Raw genomic sequence first — 4,328 nt, forward strand, 5'->3', positions numbered from 1 at the left:
CGATGCTGGTGTGTTTACGTCCCCGTAATTTAGCGGTTCGGCAAAAAGAAGCCGATAGAATAAGTACTAGGCTTACAAAGAATAAGTCCTGGGGGCGATTTGCTCAACTAAAGGCGGTGCTCCAGCATGGCCGCAGTCAAATGACTGAAACAAGTAAAAGAGTAAAAGAGAGAGTATAGGAGTTAATATTTGTGGTTATAATGTTGTTCTGTAACCCTACACCAGTGCTGAGTGAGCAGAGCGTTGATCAAAAGTCGTTCCGACAGTGACCAACCTGACGTTTTCATCTCCACTGACAATGATGATGATGATGACTATGGTGATGACGACGACGACAAAGTGGAAGCAATAGCGATGATAGTTATGATGACAACAATTATGATGATGATGATGAAATTTTTTTTTTTTTCCTGTTTTTTTTCTCATTTCAGTCTGTTTACTGGTCGCCGGCCTTTTACTCTACCCCATCGTCCTGTCTTCCGCTTTCTCCGAGTTCCACTGCGGACGACCGAGCGGCGGCAGCTACTTCTGGTCCGGAGACTGCCACATGGGATGGAGCTACATGTTAGCAATCACGGGAACCAGCCTGTCCGTCTTCTGCCCCTTCCTCTCCCGCTACACTGACATGAAGGTCGACGAAGTGAACCCCTTTCAACAAATTACCCATGTGTAAAGGGACTTGGTGGGGGTTCCTAAAGCTGAATACCACGTTTGTGTGTGTGTACAGGGTGTCCATATATTATCTTTACAACTTCCACATTTCAAAACTTCCAATTGTAAAGGTAATTTATAGAGACTCTGTATATCTATGTATACATATATACATAAATACATACATACACACATACATACACACACATACACATACATACATACATACATACTACATACATACACACACACACATACATACATACATACATACATATATGCATACATACATACATAAATACATACATACATACATACATACATACATACATACATACATACATACATACCCTGTTGTTGATGTTGAAACCTGTTCTTTCTCTATTGGCAAGAAATTTTGAAATAAACTGAATAATGACATACATACATACATAAAGAAAATACCAACAGACAGAGTTGACCATATTGAGACCAATGGGTCCAAAGAATACTGGTGGGACTCAGAAACTGAAATAGCCACCAAGTTAAACCACAACCGGTCAGATATTGTTGTATGGGAACACAAGGAAAAGCTATGTTCTGTTGTGGAAATCAGCTACCCTCTGGACACGAATGTGGTTAGAAAAATACAAAAGAAAGAGACCATCTATGGACCATTGATGAGGTGTTTGCTGATCCAGTACCCAAGATGCACTTTCAGCTTCATACCTATTATTATTGGAGTAACAGAATACAAACCGACCTGTCTGGAGCAAAGAATGGCTCAGCTTGGGATCTTGGGTAGGGAATGCAATTCCTTAATTCATATGCTACAAGTGATCGTGATATCCAGGGCTATAAAAATCTCTAAGACCTTTTTAAGATTTAAAGGAGGATGGTTTAAACAAGATATTTTTATTCACAACCTTGCTACCAAGTCGGGGGCCAGTCAAAATTTAGTCTAAATTAAAAAAGAGAAAGAGAAGATATACATATTCATACATAAACTGCAAATTATCATATCTGGAAACATAAAAATCTGCAAGACTTTCTTAAAATTTAAAGGTTGATGGTTAAAACAAAATACTTTCCTTCACAACCTTGCTACCAAGTCGGGGGCCAGTCAAAATTTAGTCAATTAAAAAAGAGAAAGAGAAGATATACATATTCATACATAAACTACAAATTATCATATCTGGAAACATAAAAATCTGCAAGACTTTCTTAAAATTAAAAGGATGATGGTTAAAACAAAGTACTTTCCTTCACAACCTTGTTAAGCATTGGTTGACTGGTCAGAATTTACTCCAAATTTTAAAAGAAAAAAGAGAAAAATTTAAAAAATATATATATATATATATATATATATATATATATAAACAAAGAAGGTGGAACCCTTGGAGTGCCATGATGTCACCAAAAGTGTAGATTGTGTCACATTTCTGTGGTCAACAGCTGCCCAGAAATGTCATCAAGGTACTACTGGCTCACTGGGGAGGGAATGCAAATCCTTAATTCATATGCTACAAACAATCACAATATCTGGAAGTATAAAAACCTGCAACACCTTCCTACGACTTAGAAGATGATGAACAAAACAACATACTTTTCTCCACAACCTTGCCACCAAGCACGTGGCCAGCCAAAATTTACTCTCAATTAAAAAGAGAAAGAAAAGATACATACATACATGTGTGTGTAAATGTTGATCAATGAGAGTGAGTGTTTAACACTGCATTGTTGGATACAAATTCTTTATTTGTGCTTTGCGACTACCATTGGTTTCATGTCAAGAAAATACATTGATACAAAGATACATACATACATACATACATACATGATGGCTGTCCACTCGTGACCGAGGAAGACCATTGCCGACCTTCAGGAACAATTGTGCGCTCTAGGACTAACTTATATTTTGCATTTGCGGCTCCGTTGGTGGCTAATGAGCCCTGCTCTTGACAAGCATACATGAGTGCAAACATTGCAGACCAAGCTTTACCCATTCACTATACGAGCCGTGCGCTTTCACGCAGCTTGCTTAAGTACATACATACATACATATCTGGGACTATAAAAATGTGCAAGATCTTTTGAGATTTAAAGCATGATGAACAAAACAAGATAGCTTTCTTCATAACTTTGCTCCCAAGAAAGTGGCCAATTAAAATTTGCTCTAAAATTAAAAACAGAAAGAGAACAACTTACATATTTGAATACAAGACTTAGCCTTACCTTTCTAAATAACAATGTTGCCAAGACAATTTTCAGTTGTATCTCCAGATAGATATATCCTGACAAGGACACAGAATGGAACAGGCACACACCTTTAGAGATGAAGAATATAGGTGGAATATTCCAGCAAAGACAGTAGTAGCCCAGTGAAAGTAGAAGAGTTGGCATTGTTCTATAGGACAAAGGCTGAGTGGTGAAGAAGTTCGCTTTGGGTTCAGTCCCACGATGTGGAACCTAGGGTATATGTCTTCTACACTAACCTTTAGGCCAACAAATGCTTTCAGGGAGACAAAATTTCCATTCACTGGGCCCCATTGTTTGAAAGCTCACAGAGTACATTTAGGAAAAAGCAAAACTCCAAAGTCATAACCTACTTAATTATGTTATCTTACACATGTTTCTGTGAAGATTATGATTGAATTACACAATCTTGTCTGTTAAATTTTTGAAATTCATACTTCATCAGTGGTTCATGTAAGTCTGAACAAACTCTGTGAAGTTTGGTCTTCATTGTTAGAAAGACCACAGAGTACATAAAAGTAAAAGCAAAACTCCAGAGTCACGATCCATATAATTATGTTATCTTACATGTCTCTGTGAAGATTACAATTGAATTATGCAATCTTCACCTGGTAGATTTTCTAAACGCACACTTCGTCAGAGATTCATATTAGTATGAACATTCGCTATGTTCTTTGTAATAATGCAGACCAATGAATGGAAACTTGGACAATAATACAAGAGTTCTCTTTGCAGTTTTCTCTTTCAGTATACCAGGATACACAGAGTTCTAAATACTGGTTATATGTCATGTAATTTCAATTTAAATTGCACTATGTAAGATTTTCTGCTTGACATAACATAATATGCCTGATGGTTTGGGTAAACATGGCCTCTAAATTTATTTTAAATTAATTTAATTTAATTATGTACCACAATTATTTAATTATAGAATCAATGATGTTTATCCTAATGAAACAGCTGTTGACACCAATAAAATTTGAACTGTATGCAAACTTCATGCTTTTATTCCTTGTATGCTGGTCTATGAGACTGTTTAAGTCAATTATGTATATACATATAAATTGGTTCCACATAGATTTACAGTTATATAATAACATGTTGGAGTTTAACAACCTATTATCCAATTGAACTCTTAATTACTCAATTACCTCGTTTATCTCATTTATGTGTATATTATCTCCTTTATCTCTTTTACTTGTATGTATATATGTATGTGTATATATATGTCTTTGTATGTGTATATATATATATATATATATATATACATATATATATATATATATCTTTGTATGTCTATATGTATACATATAAATATGTATGTTTGTATATATATATATATATATATATATATATATATATATATATATATATATATATATATATATATGTACTCTTTTACTTGTTTCAGTCAGTTGACTGCGGCCATGCTGGAGCACCGC

The 4,328-nt window shown here is 35.3% G+C and overlaps 1 protein-coding gene across 1 annotated transcript in view; it reads left to right on the plus strand.

Annotated features, from left to right (window-relative positions):
• The window catches only part of LOC106871538 (LHFPL tetraspan subfamily member 7 protein-like), a 14,775-nt gene extending 10,905 nt beyond the window's left edge, over nt 1-3,870 (plus strand). Inside the window, exon 2 of the mRNA XM_014918038.2 lies at nt 432-3,870. Coding sequence (XP_014773524.1) covers nt 432-673 — 242 coding nt within the window. The 3' untranslated portion in view covers nt 674-3,870. The remainder of the gene's footprint in view (nt 1-431) is intronic.
• The last annotated feature ends 458 nt before the right edge of the window (nt 3,871-4,328 follow it).

Source organism: Octopus bimaculoides, chromosome 29, assembly GCF_001194135.2.
Source record: "Octopus bimaculoides isolate UCB-OBI-ISO-001 chromosome 29, ASM119413v2, whole genome shotgun sequence".
NCBI lineage: Eukaryota > Metazoa > Mollusca > Cephalopoda > Octopoda > Octopodidae > Octopus > Octopus bimaculoides.